Here is a 20,547-nt window from a genome sequence, read left to right as displayed (position 1 = left end):
AACCATGGCCTAGTGACTTACAACTTTCAACTATTAATGTGTGCGAATAATATTGTCAGAGATGGAAGGGACCTACAGTTTATATGCCGAATCTGAACGGCTAATTTGAGAAAGCACTTTTTCATGACAAGAATTACTCTAGGAGAATTTGTCAATTCCTCGCAAGAGGCAGTACCCGTGAAAAAAGTTAGGTGGTACAGGCAGAGATTGAACCCAAGACCCCTTGCATAACAGTCCAACGGACTAACCATCACGCTACGCTTCTGGCTGATATTCACTCCAAAATCGAAAAGTCCAAAAATGAGCTTTGTCGCTGAACACTTTGTCGCTGAACACAATTTTTCGGTAAAAAAGTGGATCTCCTGCCAACTTTCCAAGAGCCCATTCACCAGAAATTGTGCATTGCATTGGTCGTTCGGCTTCAATCCAATGCACCAGCTGTATATTGAAAGGCATCATACTTAAATCCTTCCCAACATTTTCCACGTTGTTGAGTAACTGAGGCCCAATTGCTACGAATAGCGACGAATCGATAGATTGATGGTCATCATTAATAATGGCTGGTATATTTTCTTCAGTTCGTACTCTACGTAAGCGAGTTGGTGGTTTAATGTCCAACAAATAAAAATTTGGAGTGAAATTTAGTCCCAATAGCCCGAATAACCGCTTCAGTGGGTCGATTAAACTGACCATAAAATGGAAGAAGAGCGCAATGAACTTTCTTAGCAGAGCACTTATTTTGATGATAAAATTCAATAATTTGCAAGCGTTGTTCGTTTGTAAGGCGATTCATGGTTAAATTATAGACCAAACTGAAGATGTTTGACAGTGAAACAAAACACGAAACGTGTGCCGGCTGTTTAAACCAAAGTTGATAAAAAGATAATAGCTAAAAAATCACCTTAGTTTAAGGAAACGAATTATTAATGTTAAAAATTTTCAAGACAGGAAAACGTTTCGAGGAAAAATTTATTGAATTCTTGACAATATTCAATATTCCTTTTTGACAGCTAAGCATACCCTAAAAGTCTATCTCAAATGAATCAAAACACTAAATTGTCTACATGACATGATTTATGAAGAATGTATGTAAGCCCCATAATGACACAATCAAAATGTCAAACTAAAATAATGATTACATGACAAAAAGCTTTTCGATCAATTTTGTCTTTCCTTCGTTATCTAATTTTTTTTTATCCGTCTCTATCAGTCTTTTAAACAAAAACAAAATGACAATCTAGTGTCAAACTTCTGAACTAATTAAACAAATCAAAACCATTGTTTTCGTTTTTACATTTATCCGTAATTAACTCAAGACCAAGAGTAGGTAACATACATCAAAACTGACAAGTAAGAAGAGAAGGTGTACTACAGTGTATTTGTATACATATATTGTTAATTAGTTGAAGGAACTGCAATTAGATATTTCAAAAGTCATCTATATACGAGTAGCTTTGAAGTACGAGTACTTTACTTTCTCTTTTTATTTAGTTTTTTTTTTTTTATATTTGAAACCAAAGACTCTACTTAAAATGCTTCCTGATTTAAAGTATTTAACTCTTTGACAGTCACGTTGTCGATTAAACAAATAAAAAAAGGGAACTGCATTTGTTCACTCAAAAATTAAAACAAAATTTAAAACCTTTCCGGCTTGTACCTATTCTTGTATTAAAATTCAACAATCTTATAAAAGCTTGATTGACATATACATACTCTATCATAAGGTACCTATTTCAAAAGTTGTAACAACGGCGAACATAGAATCTATCAACAGATAAAATATAAGTACTTGATGGTTATAGATACTCTGGTTAATGTCCATCAGAGTTCATGTCAGAAATGTCATTTGACTGATAAATAACAATTCATACATATATCAATTCTCCATCTATCTATGAAATAATTTTTTATAAAATTGACATCTTGTCAAGTTTGTCGTGTTTAAAAACCTTTTCAAACTAAAGTTTTAACAATTTCGTAAGCCCTGAGAAAATGTAATCTCAGATTCAAACTTTAAAGAAATAAAAATAAAGGTAACTTAGGTAATCAAAAAAGATTGCAGATGGAAAGGAAGAAGCAGAAGAAAATGAGACTTTCCATGTCTCGTCACTGCTGCCGCTGCTGTTGATTGCCGCCAATGTCTCGTTGTCGTCACTTTAAAAGTGGAGAAAAACCGACCATAATACATAAATATAAAAATAAATCGAGCCACTAGATATCTAGATACATCAACCTATATACTTCTTGAAGATACTTAAAGTCATTATTGTTATTATTTTGTTTATTTTTCTATATTCAGGGCTGGATTAACCTTTGTTTAGGGAAGAACATCCTTTTGATCTTTTCCTAGGAAATATAAATTAACACGTTTGAGAAGAGGTTTCCAAGACTCACATTTCTCAGTGATAAATAGTCTTGCAAAACATCTTTAAATATACATAACTATTGTTTAAAATGCGTATGTCTACTTTGTTCATAGCTTATCATCCTTAATCGCTGATTAACTTATGTAGTAAACATAAAATATGATGTCATCAAAAAATGAAGCCGCTAATAAATTTATAAAAAAAAATTGTGGTTAGAAGGTTCTTGATGGATTTAAGCACCATTTTCTAAAAACTTTAGAAAAGAAACAAATTTTAATTTCTTAATCATTGTTTAAGACACTTAACCATTGTTTTCTATTTTTTTTTTTTTACAAATAATCGCAATTAATTATTAAATGGAAATTATTCTTCTAAATCGAGGGTTAAATAAAGGTTTTTTTCAAAGTATCTAATTTGTTTTAAAGTGTCTTAAGATTTCAAGAGTTATTTTTAGAAACAAACATACAAAACCATCCAAATCACCGTTTTATATATTTAACCATTGATTAATATGATAAAGACCACTTTCATACATCAAAATGTATTTAATCAATGATTTTCATAGTTAGTCAGAGAAATACTTTGAAGCAAAAAAAGACGAGTTAGTAATTATTAAAATTGCTTACCAATAGATTTTATGGTTAACTAGTGACCCATTTGGTCTTCTTAGAAAAAGTTATTCTCTTAGAAAATTCTTATTTTAGGGAATAGCAATATAAATCAATCTTTCTAAACATCGTTTATAGGACATACCCATTGTTTAAAATGCTTATGTCTACTTTGTTCATAACTTGTCATCCTTAATCACTGATTAACTTATCTAGTAAGCATAAAATGTGATGTCATCAAAAAATGTGGTCGCTATTAAATTTGTAAAATAAACTCTGGTTAAAGGGTTCTTGATGGATTTAAGCACCATTTTCTAAAAACTTTAGGAAAGAAACAAATTTTAATTTCTTAATCATTGTTTAAGACACTTAACCATCTTTTTTTTTTTAAATAATCATCCCTATTTATTGAATTAAAATTTGCTTCTAAATCGAGGGTTTAAAGGTTTTTTTTTTAAATATTTCTTTTTACAAACAAACAAACTAAATCTTCTAAATCATTGTTTTATATACTTAACCATGGTTTAATTTTTTAAAGAACACTTTCTTTACAGCAAAATGTATAACCAATGATTTTCAAGGTTACTCAAAGAAAAAGTTTCAAGCAAGAAAAATTCGTAATTATAAAAATTGCTAACCAATAGATTTTATGGTTAACTAGTGACCCGTTTGGTCTTTTTAGAAAAAGTTATTCTCTTAAAAGATTTATTGAAAAAAACTATAGTTCCATTTGAGGAAATAGAGACATAGGTAATCTTCCTAAACATCGTTTATAGGACATAACCATAGTTTTAAATGCTCAGAAAAAAACAATTAGTCCTTAATCAATGATTAATCTTGTGGTTAAACAAAAAATCTGCTTTTTATCTGATTTTATTTGTTTCCTTTTTGCTTCCGATTTTGTTAAGTTTGATCTTCCGAAAACAATATAAAGCTCTGATTCATCAGACTTCGATGGAATCGTTCCTTAGAAAAGTTTTGTAGTTCTTCAGTCCTTCAGAAATTATTTCAGGACATGTTTTTAATTGCGGGATAGATTTTAAAAATGTTGAAGATAAAAATCCAGAAAAAAAACATGGCGCCCTTCCTAGACCAGTTTATTTGCTTGGCCCTTTAGACACTGCCTTTTATTTTCTACACTTTATTTATCCATATCTTCAAAAAAGTATCTTCATTGAAGTTTGTATCTTCATATAGTCGTGTAGAGGCTCATCGTCATCATCATCTGTGGCCGATCGACCGACCGACGTAGAGACGGTGTTGTCTAGATTTCCCAATGAAAAACCTTTCATTTCACTTTCGATTGAAAGGTATTGTACCTTGACTTGCAATTGGGAGAAAAGTGAAATAAGTGGCACTGGGCTGATGCCACATGCCGCACGCCGCTTGTGACTTGTGAAGTTAACAAAAACAAAATATCACTAACAACAATAAAAGAACCTTATTTATAGAAAGGGCATCTATGTATCTGCTGTGTGCCAAGCCAATAATATCAAATAATTGTGGGTGCAATATGAAACCAATTTACTTAACAACTTTCCTCGCCATTTATCCAGAGACGGTATTGCTCCAGATAAATATGTAGTTAAAAAAAGAACCGCTGCATAACCAAACAATAGTCAACGACACGACTGGGACGTGATAAAAGCCGATCGACTGATATAGAGACAGACGGCTGGTGTTCGAAGGCGGCGACAACAACCACCACGGGTGCAGGATAACACCATATGGATATATGGCCACCTGCGGTATCTTCATATGAATGTTGAGTATGGATAAGACACATTTTGCCCATTTATGGAAATCCTAGTAACAAAAACTAACCCAAACAATAACCAATTGATTTTACGATCTTGGTTCGATGCGGACCATAAAATGTATATTTGTTCGACTCGGATAGATAGATATTCGCTCAAGACCCGCCAAATCATATTATCAAAGATTATAGCTTCCGTAATTTATTTTAACGGTTTAACTATAACTTTTTGTATTATTGTATAATTTTTTCTACTTCTTGGATGTAATAATTTTTGTTAGTGCCTGTTACAACATATGTTAACTAAGCTTGTTACACAATTCATGTTTATATTGATAGATCTTACTACCGTTCATGCAGATGATGATGATGAGGATGACTATTACAAGATGCCTATGGTTTAACTATCCCTACATATTTTATACAACATGATTACGACTTTTCAAAGATCTCGAGTAATTTAAAGTCGTGTCGTTATTGTTCATCAAGAAGTAGTAGATTAGATTGTAGGTAATATGTCGGTTGGTTATTAAGAGGAAGCTGGTAATTAAGAGGTTAACACACCCTTTAAGATCGTAAAAAAAGTTTTATTTATGTTTTATGTGTTCAAGCAACAAGCAATTAAGACAATTAACATATTTAATGACTCTTTTAAAGACAAAAGACGTAATCATAGGAGGAAAACATTTTATCGTATATCAAATTTCTCGTGACAGTTTTAGACGAATGAATTTTTAATTTATAGATCAAAACCTTTTAAAATAATATGGTTTTGACATTTATTGAGGTGATTTTCGTTTTTGTTTCTTTTTTTAAAATTACATTTTGTAGTTACTCGACTAATTCGTGGCTTTGTCAAACTATATTGATCAGATAGCTAAAACAATCATACTAAATAATTTACTAATATTAAATTTATAGTCATGCTTTTACCTCAAGACATTAACAGCGAAGGCGGATATTTGAGTCAGAAAATGAAAGGCACATTTTTCAAGAAGAGAAGTGGCATTAAGGCTAAGAAATGGAAAAATATATTTTAAAGCCATTATTAGCAATTATCTTCAAAATCATAAAGTTCGATAAGAACTGTCGGACGGAAAAGATCATACTTTATTACCTTCTTCCCACAAATTTAAAACATCAAATGGCTGAGTTCGAAATATAAAGATCTTAGAAGTAAGCATATGGTTTAATGTCTTAAACTAGATACAACTTATAGGCTGAAAAAAGTTGTGGAACCACAAAAAAACATACAGATTTCGATACATGTTTCGATACACACCCACAACTATTAACTTATTGTAATGGGTCCGATTTGTCAAATTGAAAATTTCGACATTTCTCGAGGTTTCAAGGTCCCTAGAGTCGAAATAAAAGATTTTTAGAAAAATGTCTGTGCGTGCGTTTGTACGTACGTTCGAACGTTTTTTTCGTCGTCCATAGGAAGAACCAGAAGAGATATCGACTTCAAATACATTTTGTTATACAGTACAAGTTTGAGAAAAATCGAATCGACATTTTTTTTTTAATAAAAAATAAAAACCTAAAAAGAACAAATATCTTTTTAAAAACTTGAGATTATGACTTCAAACTTATTATATTTTAAAAAAAATATTGTTTTCAACATTCAGTAAAATTTTGAGAAAAATTGAATTGATAGTTTTTTATAAAAAATAAAAACTTAAAAGAAAATTTAACAAAATTTGATAAAAATTGAATTTCGACTCAAATATCTTTTCAAAAATTTGAGATTATGGACTCCAATTAATTTTATCTTATAAAAAATATTGTTTTCAACATAAGAACAAATTTTGAGAAAAATTTGACTGATAGTTTTTAAAAAAAAAAAATAAAAACTTAAAAGAAAATTTAACAAAAGTTGGTAAAAATTGATTTTTGGCACAAATAACTTTTCAAAACTTTAAGATTAAGAACTAATTTTAACTAATAAGAAATATTGACTTCCATATTCGCTAAAATTTTGAGACAAATCGAATTGACGGTTTTTTTTACAAAAAATAAAAACCTTATCAAAATATTAATAAAAATAAAAAATGTTTTTCGACTAAAATATCTTTTCAAAACTTTGAGATATTGGCTTCAAACTAATTTTATATTATGAGACCTATTGCTTTCAACATTTGGAAACATTTTGAGAAAAATCGAATTAAAAGTTTTCTTACAAAAAATAAAAACCTAAAAAAAGCAATACTAAATCTTGGTAAAAATTTACTTTCGACTCTAATAACTTTTCAAAAATTAAAAATATTGACTTCGAACTCTTTTTATTTCACAGAAAATATTTTTTTTTCGATGGTTAGTAGTAGTAGTTTTTTTTTTAATCCAACAGCGAGTTTTTTTCATTAAAAAATTAAATCATCAATTAATAAAATTGATGTTCCTTTCTTGATATCTCTCAAATTAATTTCGTTCATCCAATTTGTAAGTAATAAAAAAATGCTACTAAAATTGGTAAATATTTGTTTTCGACTGAAAATCTATTTAACAAAACTTGATTTTCAAACTCAATTTTAAAGTTTTTAAGAATAATTTAACTGACAACTTTTAAAACCCAACACGAAAACCTACAAACTTTTAAGCAAGACAAATCGACAGAGGGGATGGGAAGTTATCAGTGTGTATCGCATCCCAGCCTTTTTTTTTATTTATTAGTTGGCATCACTGTCACTACATCTGTACCAAACTACACCTTAATATATTTAGTAGTGTTTGAGAAACGCATCCTCTTACAAAACGGACTTTTGTAGTGTCTGAAACTGTTAAAGAACACAATTTCTATTGAACTTTGTGTGTCGAATAAAGTTCTTGCTTCCGAAAGGTTGAAAATAATACATAAGAAGTTCGTTGAAACATTTTCTAGAAAATGTAAGCGAGGCCTGGCCAGGATGACTATAATTGAAGAAATGGTGATTGAAAATCGTCGGGACCTTGTTACTGACCTTATTGGAATATAGGAATGATGAGTCAAAACCTTTTTGAGTAACCATTTGGTCGTCAGAAAAGTGAATTCTGGATTCGTATCAAAAACACTCTATTTCTGTACTTGAAAAGTCTTGAAAACCCATCAATATTATTATTACAAGTTTAATACAACACAACGAGGATTTCACACTAAAAACTTAAGTTAATATCTCTGAGAAGGAAGTTCACAAGAAAACCATCAGTATTCGTAAAGAGAAGACCTATACATTTTTAAGCCGAATTTCCACTGCTAAAATGGATGATAGAAAGATTATATCGAGGCAGAATGATTATCAAAACGTTTTCACATTTGGAAATTCAATTGACTCGAAGCCCGAAAAACGTATCTTCTTAGCCATGAAGTCAAAAACAGTTGGAAATACAAATTTTACGTCTCACTTTTTTGTATGGCTAACATTGGAAGCTATAAGAATTATGCTGTGACTGGATTCTGTTTGCAGAGGGTTTAATTTTTTTCTACCCCTAGACATTTCTATGGACGACACTGTTTTTTGCTACTTTTGTTTGTTCGGTTTGGCGTTTAGAAATAGTCCAACTTTAATTTGATGCTTTTATAGGCCACAATTCATGGTCAAAACATCATTTAACCCAATTAGTCACTATTTGTTAGTCTTAATTGAGTTACGGAATTAGCGATCAATAAAAGGCATTGACATAATTCGAGCCCTTCCCGCCGTTTTATCGAAAGCAACATTTTCAACAAAAAGACAACTTAATTATTTAAATGTTCCTAGTAACACATAGAGACTTAAAGGCTACTGTTATGCCTTAACTTAAGCATTATTTATAATTTCTAATACTGACTATGGGTACAAGTTGTTTCAAGGACCAGCAGTAAGCTTTTGATTTGTCGTTTGCGATAAAATTTATTTTTGTGCTTACGATAAATTGGCGGGAAGGGCTCATAACATATAAAATAAACCTGTTAATTGATGTTCATACAATTCCATAAAATGACCTGTCTAACAAAGTTATTTTATTTATCAACAAATGTGTCTGCTAAAAAAACACTCTTTATCTTTAATCATCTTTATCGAAACTTTTGTTCTGTTTTCAAATCGTAAAATCTTTCTAACTTAAAATAAAAAAAAAAAATACCCAAAAAACTATGTGAAAGCTTTGTCTATTGTTTATAAATATCCAGTTCGTTTATTTAGAAATACATAAAATCCTTTCAAAGTGCCAACTAACGTCATTATGGTAAATCTCAACGATTTTCTTCCACTTCAAATACTTACACAAAAATGCCTATCTTACAAAAATGTGTGCCAAATATTTTCTTTTTCTTTTTATTGTGTATTTAAAAGAAAAAGAATACAAGAGGAATTCCAAAACAAATCTTTAGGCACTCAAGAGAGCTTTGAAAAAAAAACATCTTTATAGCGTATTCCTTTTTGAACTGAACTGAGTGATGAACCTTAAAGATACAATTTTTTCTAGTTCTTCTAATGATACGATCAATGAAAGTGCAATCAAGATGAAGATTCACAAAATCTAACAAATAAACTAAAAATCAATTGAATCTAAATATAAACAACACCCTCGATGAGGATCGATTATTTGATTACACTCTCCAAAAAATAGCGATACCCATCACTCGCTTGGATTAACAAAAGAATCTAAAATAATCCACGACTCTTGAATTCGAGAGGAAAATCTTTTTGGTTTGTTTAATTTGAATTACCATAATCTACCATTAAACAGATGTGTACTTTACCTGCCTTTCGGTACTCCCCCTCTTTGATGAAGATACTTTGAATATACACATTTCTATTTTACGGAACGTTATTTGCAGTTCAAAAATTGAAGTTGACAATAAGATACTTATATGTATACTTATGCAAAATAAAGAAGGAAAATAAAAACAAAAAGAAAATTACACCTTAGTGTGGTGGAATAGGTAATTTTATTTGGAAAAGATTTTCCATCCGAAAGCCCACAAAATAAGAAGATAAACGGATTCTATCAACTAAGCAACAAAACGCCCCCTCGTGTTCACTCCATGTAACCACTGCTGCTGCTACATTCTACATAAACTCCTACAGAAACTTCAAAACGGTTTTTTGCGAGTGTCTTTATGTTGTTTTGTTTTTTTTTTTTTGAAAATGTAAATTCAATTGAAAGTGCTGCCAAACACGATTTGCCAAAACTTCCTTGTTTGGGCATATAAAAGATACAAATTTGCATGTTTCCTGTCATGTGTTGCATGATAAAACACATGTTGCACTCTTGGACAACACCAAGTGTTTTATTTTGTGCATTTTGCATTTTGCATCTATATAAATGATTTGCAACAAAGTGCATGGTATAATTTATCCTGAAATTTAATTTTGTTGGTTTATTTTTGTGGTGCTTAAAATATACATTAAGTTCAAAAGGAATACCTCTAGGGGGCGTTATTGGCTTGAATGAATAAATAAATGGTTTTCATTTGAATGGAATCCACTTGATTATGGTTATTTAGGTTTTTTGGCTTCTGATGATACTCGGTATTCAATTCTATTACAGTTTGGGTAGTGAAACGTTTTGCTTTTTGTTTTACTTTTTTTAATTTTTCTATCTATTCGTTTACTTTGGCGTTAACTATGAGGGGTGAATTAGGTTGAGTTTAGGGCCTTAGACTACATTTATTTCTTAAGGTCCTTTTTAAGTTCTTCTTTAGATTGTATATCAATACCGCCTTATTGGGAAAAACTTGAGAAATGTTTAAATTCAATGAACTTTCTCGTAAGAGAAATGTTTCCGATAATTAATTTTAAATTGAATTAAATGAAACAAAAATCATCTATAATTATGCGTAAAAGCAAACATGTATCATAATTTTTTAACATCATGTTTTCAGTAAAGTCAAAATTAAAAATTAACTACAGGTTAACCAAGAAATGGTAGAAATAATAAAAAGGGACGTATACGCACTTTTTCGTTGATTTTTTTTCTTTTTTGTTCTGACCAATCTTTTTCACTGTGTTTTTCAACGAAAGTGGGTTAGAATTCGGTAGCAATATTCAAAATAATAGAGTTCAATAAAAATCAGACAAATGTGTGTCTCAAATGTCTCACAAATTGTATTCTTAAATCAAACTTTAAGATAAGAAATTCAAAACAAGACAAATTTAATAAATTAAAAAAAGGCCAATAAATTAAAAAAATGCCAAAATGTTTCGTAATCATTCTAAGGATGAATATGGTTCTTAAATTCAGCACCTTGGGAGTTTTTTTAAGGAAAAGTTAACAAAAAATTGTAAATTTTGACAAGCCTAGTTAAAATGAAAATGATGGTATTTTTAAATATTGTAAAAACAAAAAGAAAAATTCAAGAAATATAGAAAATAAATGGAAGTGTTAAAATATCTTAATAATTAGAAGCATACTTAAAATTTTAACAAAAATCTAATTAATCATTGGTCAAAATTTGGACGTGAAATTCAACACACTCCAACTAAAAAAAATATCAAAATCACGATATTATTTATGATTTATAAAGTTTTTTAACTGATCTTAAATTTTTGTTATTATTTTTGAACCGTCCAAATTCTTAAATTTTGAAATTCAATAAGATTAAGTCAGATAACTTCTTACATTTAATAAAAAAGCATTAAATCTGTAACTCAAGAATTTTGTTGCATATTATTCTTTGAACACTGTGCAAGAATTTGGACTTGCTTTTTCTAAAATTAGTACAACATCTTTCTACACTTTCATATTATTATTAACATTCATACCCATGCATTTTAAGATATTTCAAAACAGCTGAGCTTTTAAAAATTATTTGTATAATTTAATAATTAAGAACAATTTTCGTGTTTTGAACTAAATTGGAAAAAACTCAAATAGAATACTCAAAGCCGTTGAATGTACCAAGTTTTAAACATGACTCAATTTTTTTGTTCAAAAATTCATCAAATAAACCACTGACACATTTAGTGCGTTTTTCGCTTAATTGCTTAATTTGTATTGCTTACGGCCAAGTTAAGATAATCCGGCCCTGAAACATTGGAAGCGAATCGCGGATGCATAATATGCGGATGATCTAGTCGAAGTGCATTGATGTGTGAATGAAAATAGGTTTCTCTTTCAATTAAATTCAATGTTCGTTTTCGAATATTTTGACATAAATATTAAATACTTCATTTAACTCTTTTAAAGAAAAAAAAAAAAAAAAAAAATATAGACTAAAGATTAAATGGAAAGCCGGACATTGAGTAATAATATTTATAAATATTATGTATTTTTAACTTAACAGGAAAAAAGTGAAAATGAAAGAAAAATTTCATTTAAGTTTTCACTACATTCCTTTACAGTATATAAAATAGCACATAAAGGGCACTGAAGCCTCAATCATCATCCTTCTTAATGATTTCACTACACGCACTCTTAAAGAAACAAAATAAAATTGTTTGAAATAAATCAAATGAAATTTATTTAGGCCAGTAGTTTTAATGTTGATAGCGTGTTTTATCAGGAAATATCAAATCAGGAAAGTGGAACAATGAATTTTTCATTATACAGGAAGATAATAACTTTAAAAAAAAAGTTATAAGGATTAAACACGCAAGGCTGTGTTTGCATATAAGAAAGCTTTTCAAAATAATTAGGTTAAAATTGCAATTTAGGTTAGATGTTGATAGTGATAGTGGGTTCAAAAATAAATTAAAAATATAAGCCGTCATTTGTGAATTATAAATTGTTGGCAACACCTTTAACTGTTAAGTCGGTAGTCATGTTGCATTTACATTTAACAAACTTATGCCAAAAATAAGCAAGTTTAACGAAATTCTATAAGTATGTATACTCTTTTCTGTGTTTCTGATTTTCGAAATTTTTGAGATTCTGGATTTAAGAAATCCTCATTTAATTTGATTTTTAAATTTTACACTACTATTGTTTTGTTCTTCCATTGAACAAGTGATTTTTAAGTTTAACTTTTCTTGTTTTTTTTTTTAACGTTAACGAAAAAAAAGAAGCTGAACGTAATAACTCCATGTTTGCGCTGAAAACTTGTAGGAAAGAAGGAATGTCATTGAATTGTTGTAGGTTCCTTCTTCTCACCAATAACATTCCTTCATTATCATCACAAACATGTCTTTATCTACCTGTATGCATAAAGTTGAGCACGCCAATGAACTATTCTTTATCCGTTTTAGACACCTACTTAACTACACAACCAATAGGCGATCCTTTTACAATTTAAACATAAATGTTCTGCCTCTTTCTTACCTTCAGCTAATTTATTTTCCATCCTGGTTCTTCTAATATGAAACTAAAATAAAGCTATCCAAAGGAAAAAGCTTTGAATGCACAAACAATTCTTTTCGTTAGGTATGCTTATAAGTATTTTTCATTTATGGGATGAGTTGTGCTAGGATGGGTTGTGTCTTGGGATGAAACTAGCTTACCGACAAAAAATGGTGTATATTCGATAAGTTCATTCAAATACACAAACCATTTCCCTTAAAATAATATTTTCCAAGTATTTCATTTTTTTATTATAATAAAAAGTTAAGTTTTTTCAAACAAATTGTAAACTAATATTCGCTTAGTCTACGGAAAATTCTCTTTGTTTTGACACCTTATTTGTTAAAATTAGTTTCGTCTGAGAGCCGAAAAAGGGAGACATGCTAACGAAATAACATACATGATGATGATTCGTCCAGACTAAATTTCTATTCAATCACAAAACAACTTCATAACAAAAATATATTTAAGAAAAGATGGGAAATTTGTCTAGATAAAAAAAATTAATTTAAATAAAATCGGTCTAACGATTTTCAAACCAAAAAAAATTGAAAAATGGAGGTTTTTTTTGACAAATCAAATCCATTTATATCTTTGAAAACAAACTTATTTTACAGGTATATTTTAAAATCTTATATATGTGCGTTTTTAAACGGACTATTTTATTTGAATTGAATTTTATTTAGAATTGAGTTATTAGTTTAAGTCTTTACAAAACAAAGAGTATTGTCAAATTAAAAACAACGTATTAAAAGTCTTAAAAAAGCACCTTTTTGTAGAAAAAATGTCTTTAAAAATGGAAAAGGAACTGCGTATACAAATTTAATTATTTAACGCTCCTTAATATTAAACAGTAAAATTATGAGTATCACCTCCAGGCCATTGAAACAACAAATCAAGCAATAACAATTAGCTTAAAACTACGTCTTTCTAATTGGTATTTTCTTCCATTTAAATATATCCATCGGCTATAAAACCAAACAATAAAAATACAGAAAAATGTTAACAAGACAAATTAAATAACAAAAACCTTTCAAATTCTCATTTATTCTTAGCTTGAAGCCATCTGGCAAACTTCCATTGAAATTAAATTGGAAAAAAAAAAACAATATTAAATATAAAACAAAAAGAAATATGTACAATAATAAAAATTTGAATGTAAAATTACTTACCGCAGCTGATATTTTCTTTCCCAATAGGCCCTCAAAAAGGCACTGTACTTCGATTGCTTTCAAATACAACAAATGATAACGATGTTCTAGTCCTTTCAAATTTCCTTCGTTATTGGAACTTTTTTGCTTGGATGATGTTTCTTTGCTATTTGGTGATGGAGTTTTTCCACCAGTTACCAAATCACTAGCACCTCTTGTATCAGCACCAGCAGCAGATCCAGTTCCGACTCCAGCTGATTTCTCATCAGTTGAGGATAAGGATGAATTTTGTTGCTGTTGTTGTTCGTCAGAAGCTAAATTATTTTTCTTCTCAGAAGCCTTTATGCATGCACCAACCACTCGAGCATGAGATACTATTTCACGGTATAACACCTGAAAATAAAAAATGAAATTTGTTTTATGAGAAAAAGAAAATAATTTCATAAAGTTATAAAAAAGTAAAAATAAAAAAATATTGCAAAACCACGACATTGAGACAATTACTGCAATTTTCAAACCTAAGACGTTTTTTGTTGTTGTTGTTGTGGTTTGAATTCTTCGTATAGGACTTGTATCTATACAACTTTATTGTCCTACACTTATCTGCATGAGTAGACGACATAATGATATAAAATTTTATACCTCCTTTAAGGCAAAGACAAACCTGACAGACAGAAGAGATGTACAAAAAAAAAGAGTTGTTTGCTGGGGTCACGAAGATGCCAAGGAACGCCTCAATGGCGATGCGCGCATTATACTTGTGCCTCCAGGTGGCTTGATGGAAACATTTTCAAATGCGTAATCATAGTAAAGGTGTTTGAGAGGGCGTTGAAGCACGTCAGACGTCACGTCAAATCTACATCAGAGCAATAATACAGCCACAAAAAAGATATCCACGAGAAGTGGGCTTTTGAGACGTTAAATCCTGAATTTTATAAAAAAAAACTTAACGTTTAATTTTACACATCACAAATAAAGACATACACATTTCTGCATCATCATCATAATCACAATTGTAATGCCATCATCATCTCATGACTATCGTGCTACTCATTTTCATTGCGTATCTAAATGCCATTTAAACTTGTCTTTATATTAAACTTAACGATAAAATGTGTTTATAGCGAAAGAATTTTAATCCAAAGCCTCGTAAGAAGCCAATTTGCAAAAAGTGTTGAAAAAACACAACTTATTACCAAAGTGTCAGAAGTGGGATTAACCTAAAGTGATTATGAGGATTATACAAAAAAAAGCATCCGTATATATATATCGTGCATCTTGTGGAGAGAGGTTAACTAGGAGCACGATCTTTTGAGTTTTTTTTTTCAATTCAATTTTCTCTGGCTTCAGTATTTATTGTATATCTCATAGTTTTGTTGGTTGGCAATTTCCTTATTGAAATCTATTGCCAAACGGTCAAAGATACGCGCGTAGATAGTCTAATCGACGTCGTAATAGATAGATAATTCAATTTAGATACTTTTTTTGTTGCTGTTGTTTTGTTGCATAGATACTGCGTGTGCTGCATATGACGATCGTGAGAGCTCCTGCTCTTTTAAGTGCGAACACAAACTAGGTATAGGTATGTGTGCACCTGCTAGCTTGTCCAGCTTGTAGAAAGTGTTAATGCAACTAATAAACAACAATATTTTGACAGTTTATTGTACACAAAACCAAAAGATACAAAATAATACAAATATTTTTTATCGATGATGCGATTGCAGAAACAAATGCATACATATACTCGTAGATAGGCAAAAAAGTTTAATTTTTCTTCCTTTGTTGAGATCTTTGTATATGATCGCAGTTTAAGGGGCGTTCCCTTAATAATATCTTTATGTATGTATCTATAAGATACTTTTTCAAACAATGAGTCAATAATATTTAATAAAGATTTTTATCATCACGAGAGTACATGGCCTTTGGATTAATAGACGATAGAAACAATAGAGAGTGAAGTTTTTATTATAAAAATGTATCTTAAAATGTATAGATGCTCAAAGACAATGAGTCAATGTATCTCAAACAAAAATAAAGTAAAGTAGAAAAAGAGATTTTCTGCGAAAAAGCATCACGATTGCGAAGGTAGATGAATGGAAATTATTATAATAATAATAAGGGATTTTTTTAGTTTTAGTTTTAGTTTTATTTTTATTTTGTGATTTTCCAAAGAAATAAAAGTTATGATTGTGTGTTTTTAAGCTTCAAGCAGTATAAGAGAAAAAAAAAACAAAACGTTTGAGTGAAGTTCATTGAACAATGGTTTTTAAGGATTGGTTCTAATAATAATGTTTGTGTTTCATTATATTTATGATGATGATATTTTGTAGGTGCATGTCTTTCTATAGATATGTGGGCTATAAAAAAAACGTTCTGTAGAAATATTAAGATTGTTAAACGAGTTACGATTCACGGATTATTTCTGAAGGTGAGTAATTTTTGTGTTATATTTAATATTTGGAATAAATGTATAATTGTAAGTTGAAACCGAATCAAACATTAATATTTATTTTTATACATACATTTATTGTTAATTTATAAAAAGCCATATAAGTAATTTATAAATAATTTATTTCTTAAAGGAGAATGGGCGGTTTCGCAACACCATCAGTCTAACACCAAAATTGAAGATGACATGATGAAAAAGTGAAGATGTTTAAATTAAACCCTTAAGAAACTCATAGTGCACTAAACGTAAACTCAAATTACTTGTGAGATAAAAAAAATTGCTGAAAGAAAATTTATGTTAGTGGCTTACAGTAGCTCCACGACTAATCAGACAGAGAGAACGTACATTTTCGCAATCCAATTTCTCAAAGAAAAAATAAAGAAGTAGAAGAACTTAATCATAATTTTTTAACACATTTAAGTTCAAATTAAGTTTAAATAAAAAACTGCATTTCCAATTATTAATAAACAAATAAATTGAAAAAATTAAGAAAACTCCTTTTAACCTCTCACACTTAATCGTACACAATCTGTTTTTACACTGTAGTAACTCTGTAACGGTATTTTTCACGTCAATTGAAAATGTTAGGCTCGTTTCACACTACACGGTTTTGATCGTACGGAAAAACACGATATATACAGGGTTCATCTACTTAGTATACTTTTTCACAGGTTAGTAATCGTGTCTTGGCTAATCGAACTCTGCAGCACGAATAAAATCGTATGATGTGAAAACATGCATTTCGTCACGTACGCTACTAAGATTATCGCGCCGGCCGTCAGGCTGCCGTATACTGTAGTGGCAGTAGACGGTTGCAACACGGCGCGGCGCTGGCATTTTGCCGTGACCGTATAATATGAAAGCGTATATGCTCTTCTTCGAGCCTCTAACAAAATGTCGCCGTCCGGTTATTTGCCGTACGGTCAAAACCGTGTAGTGTGAAACGAGCCTTATTATTAACCTTGCATGACGGAAAACTATAATTTTAATTTAAGGTAGTTTTCTTATTCACGACACCAAAATAAAAGCAAACATTTTTGAAAATTAGAAAATTGATTCTTTGCATAGCCAGAACGATAAATCAATACGAGAAATAGCAAACGGAGCCCTTTCGAAGCCTATTGCATAATTTCACAATTTCAAAAGGAAAAAGGGATTCATAATGTTAGCAGAAAAGTAAAAGGAAAGAAGCTGGAGACGAACGATGAGAAGCTTCGTTTTAGGGTAATTAACCAAATATTCCTTCTTGTCTTTGGTATATCTAAAGATTTTTCTTTGAAAGAGACCACAAGTTAAGAATTCAGCAACGAAATTATCAGGAGAGGAAGCATCACTATCGAAGTAATAACCGAAATGGCCGTGCATAGAAAGTTATATCTACATTAGTGAAAAAATAGAAATGGAAGACTTAGGTTTGTTAATGAAAATATGACACAAGAACCGTCTTCTTGGAATAAGATGTAACGGAAGGAAATGGACGGAAGCAAATTTAACCTTAAGGTACAAATGGAAAAATATATCAATGGCGAAAAGCAAATGAAGAATTTTCTCGCAAGCATTCTGTTGCTACTGTAAGGCAAGGTGGTTGGTTGCTCAAGGTGTAAGGATGTGTTGTGTAGGTTCTGATCGGAACTAAAATTTTGTGGAGGGTAAAATATATCAAATGGCTAACATCAATATTTTGAAACAATATTTTTGGTCTAGTGTCAGTGAACTTGAATGTAAGACAATTTCATCCTCTACTAGGACAATAACCTAAAGCACATATCTTGTACAGGAAGGTCGTGGTTCTTGAAAAACTAACGTAAGATGCTTAAAAAAAAGGATGAACTGGGACGTCGAGTTACACAAAAGAACTTTAGAAACATTGAGTACCTTTAGATGGGCTTTCAAAAGGAATGCCAAAAAATAAATCCTGAAGTATGTTAAGTACTTGTCTCTTTAATACCTTGACACCTTGAAAACGCGATTAAATCGAAAGGATACACAACTAGGTAATAAATATTGAGTATCCGATTATGTGAGAGTTGTTAAATTAAAAAGTTGCTTTTGATTTTAAATTTATATTTACTGTTTAATGGCTTACATTGTTATTTTGCTTTATTTAAAATAAAAGCGTGTTTAAAAGTCATACAAAATGGTTATAATGTTTTACACTATACATATATTTTCGTGGCGAAAATGCATTGTGAAAATGTATATTTCATGTGTCTGATTATTTGTGGGAGATACTGTGAGTTTAATTTTATTATTATTATTTGAATTATCTTTTAAGAATTTTGAAAAAAGTAAAATATATATTATACAAAAAAATGAAATTTGAATTGTCAAATATAGGGCTTTTCACCTTTTGCTCGGCGAGCTTTGGGACAGTTACTTGATATGTGACACTCTTCGTCACAGTTAAAGCACCTGACCTAAGCATCAACACGTGGTACACTTCTCGAAGGTTGTACAGATCAATTGTAACCAGAACTCGTAGGTTGCAACTCGGATTTCATTTTTTCATACTTGCGCAGAATAAATCTTGAGATCAGCGATGGTATTTGCAGTAAGCATGATTTGCTTATTAAATATTGAATCAGGGATTGATTATATAGGCAATCAGATCCTGTTCATCAATCTTTGCGGAAGAAGCTATCTCCTGCATGGATAAAACGTATTGCTGGTAATTTTCATCTCTACGTTTTTTTCGATTTCTCAATGTGTTATGGACGTCTATTGCGGTTGTATGGTAGTGAAACTCGGACATCAGAGCGCCTCTCAGATCTTTCCGTACTTAACTTGGCCGTACCTTTAAGGAGTCTTTTGAAATAAATGAAAACCTCTGACTCACTCAGATGGTAAGTGACCATAGCATCCTCGACGTTTTCAATCCACTTACTAATAGGGTCATTATCGTCGCCTCTAAATAATGGTAAGGACTATTTCTTCCTTTTTCTTGACTAAATCACGGAGTTTTTCAAGGCCTTAAGTGAAGTCTTGGTACCATGTGTGCTTAAATTCATCTGGACAAGCTTCTCTTTAAGAACTTGCACGGAAACGTTTTCCAAAAAACTCAAAGCACGAGCTATTGCATTTGCATCCATGATTAGAAAAAATTTAGTTTAGGTTTAGTAAAAAGACAGATTTTTTTTAGTAAATTTTCTTTAATTTATCGTAATTCAGTTGAATGAGGAACTTTATCCCACTTCTGATTTATTATAGGGCTTTTCTTGATCAAAATAAGAAACAAAACGTAATAACTTGAACAAAACTTCTTTATTACTAATGAAAAATATTATTTTGATTACATGGAAACAGTGAAAAATAAATAAGCTTTAATTTAATTATTCTGAGCAAAGTAATTATGAAGTACAGTGATATTTCATATCGTAAGAGATGAACCCTCTTACACAACCTTGTTGGAAAATGAACTAGAAGTCCTTGAATTTTTGTTTTACTTCCTAGGAACAATTCTTTCTCTCCTATTAGCAGCTCTTGATTGCTTTGGTTCTTTTTTTTTGATAGGAACCCATCTCCAAAGTCAAACCGATTTTTATAGAATGCATGCAAGTTGACAGTTCCAAGGAACAATTTTTAAGGTGTCAAAAGCTATTCCTAGAATTTCAAACGATTAAATAAAATTTGCTGAAACCTCAACTGACATTTTAAGAAGAAAACGATATTTTTTTGATATGGCAAAATTCAAAGGTTATTGGAGTCACTCACATCAAAATTCAGCTCCCGGGCAAATTATGATTTATGATTGAATGTTGATATAATTATTTCATGTTATGTTTTCAATAACTGCAGGATATGAAACACTTTTGAGACACAGACAAATGCAAAGGAAAACATAGAATTTTCATCTTAGGTAGTAAACATATTTTTTTAAATTTTATGTTATGAAAAGAGAAGCTAATTAAGTCTTGATTTTTGCCAATTCAGAATACTGTTGGGAAAATTTGGTGCTTGGCAATGTTTAGCCAACGGGTCT

The 20,547-nt window shown here is 30.3% G+C and overlaps 1 protein-coding gene across 3 annotated transcripts in view; it reads right to left on the bottom strand.

Moving 5' to 3' along the window:
• Positions 1-20,547, bottom strand: part of LOC129944487 (klarsicht protein) — a 466,409-nt gene that overhangs the window by 91,271 nt on the left and 354,591 nt on the right. For all 3 annotated transcript variants that reach the window (XM_056053943.1, XM_056053944.1, XM_056053945.1), the window contains exon 7: positions 14,141-14,512. In XM_056053943.1, the coding sequence (XP_055909918.1) occupies positions 14,141-14,512 (372 nt within the window). The remainder of the gene's footprint in view (positions 1-14,140; positions 14,513-20,547) is intronic.

Source organism: Eupeodes corollae, chromosome 2 (genome assembly GCF_945859685.1).
Source record: "Eupeodes corollae chromosome 2, idEupCoro1.1, whole genome shotgun sequence".
NCBI classification, from domain to species: Eukaryota; Metazoa; Arthropoda; class Insecta; order Diptera; family Syrphidae; genus Eupeodes; species Eupeodes corollae.
Note: the sequence above shows the minus strand (reverse complement) of the source record. Positions and strands in the feature narration are given on the sequence as shown.